The sequence below is a fragment of the Nothoprocta perdicaria genome, unplaced genomic scaffold (assembly GCF_003342845.1).
Source record: "Nothoprocta perdicaria isolate Ctin4 unplaced genomic scaffold, notPer1 scaffold_654, whole genome shotgun sequence".
In the NCBI taxonomy this organism is placed as follows: domain Eukaryota; kingdom Metazoa; phylum Chordata; class Aves; order Tinamiformes; family Tinamidae; genus Nothoprocta; species Nothoprocta perdicaria.
In genome coordinates this window covers 29,936-31,226 of record NW_020455926.1, presented here as the reverse complement: position 1 = coordinate 31,226, position 1,291 = coordinate 29,936, and the positions used below count along the sequence as shown (strand labels likewise).

Genomic DNA, 1,291 nt, shown 5'->3' with positions numbered 1-1,291 from the left:
AGGGCCATTTGGGGCCCCTTGGGTGCATTTGGGGGGTCCCTGGAACCATCAGAGTCCKCCCTGGGGTGGTTTCTGGGGTCCTGGGGCCACTTGGGGCCCTTGGGGGCTGTTTAGGGGGTCCCTGGGGCCCTTTGGGGCCATTTGAGACCATTGGGGTGTCCCCGGGGCCATTTGGGGGCTCCCCAGGGCCATTTCGGAGCCCATCCCCACTGTGTCCCCACGCGTGTCCCCACGGGTGACACCACCATGTCCCCACGGGTGACACCACCATGTCCCCGCGGGTGACGCCGTGTCCCGGTCCCCAGCTCGAGAACATCGGCAACTTCCTCAAGGGCATCCGGCGCTACGGGGTGAAGGCCCACGACATCTTCGAGGCCAACGACCTCTTCGAGAACACCAACCACACGCAGGTGCAGTCCACGCTCATGGCGCTCGCCAGCCAGGTGCGTCCCGCCCGCCACGCGGCCCCACGCTGTCCCCAAGTGTCCCCAGGGGTCTCCATGGATCTCCAAGGGGGCCCCAAGCAGCCCCATGGGGTCCCCAAGTGTCCCCATGGGTCACCACACTGTCCCCAAGAGGCCCCAGGGGTCACCACAAGGGTCCCAAAGAGCCCCACGAGAGCTGGGAGGTCCCCATGGTGTCCCCAYRGGTCACCATSGTGTCCCCAAGTGACCCCACGGGTCACCTCAAGGGCCCCATGGGAGCTGGGAGGTCCCCACGGGTCCCCACGGGTCTCCACAGTGTTCCCATGTGTCCCCACCACATCCCTACGGGGCACCACAGTGTCCCCAAGGGGTCCCACGGGAGCTGGGCGGTCCCCATGGTGTCCCCATAGGGCCTCAAAGGTCACCACAGGTCGCCATGGTGTCCCCAGGGGGCCCAAGAGGTCCCCAAAGCGCCCTACAGGGTCCCCATGTGTCCCCACAGGTCACAACACGGGCCCATGGGAGCTCGGAGGTCCCSCAGGGTCCCCAAGGGTCCCCATGTGTCCCCCCATGTYCCCATCGTGTCCCCAAGGGTGCCCACATGTCCCCACGAGGTCCCAGAGGAGCTGGGAGGTCCCCACGGGCCCCGAGGGGGTTGGGGCTTCCCCAAAGGGTCTCCATAAGGGTCCCCAAGGGCCCCGGGTGTCCCAGGGCCGGTGGCCCCGGGTGACACGCGGGTCCCGCAGGCCAAGACCAAGGGCAACAACGTGGGGCTGGGGGTCAAGTACGCGGAGAAGCAGCAGCGGCGCTTCCAGCCCGAGAAGCTGCGCGAGGGCCGCAGCATCATCGGCCTGCAGGTGACAGCG

The 1,291-nt window shown here is 67.9% G+C and overlaps 1 protein-coding gene across 1 annotated transcript in view; it reads left to right on the top strand.

Moving 5' to 3' along the window:
• Window positions 1-1,291, top strand: part of CNN1 (calponin 1) — a gene marked incomplete at its 5' end in the record, with an annotated part of 5,759 nt that overhangs the window by 1,343 nt on the left and 3,125 nt on the right. Inside the window, 2 exons of the mRNA XM_026050119.1 lie at window positions 306-443; window positions 1,172-1,282. Of these exons, the coding sequence (XP_025905904.1) occupies window positions 306-443; window positions 1,172-1,282 (249 nt within the window). The remainder of the gene's footprint in view (window positions 1-305; window positions 444-1,171; window positions 1,283-1,291) is intronic.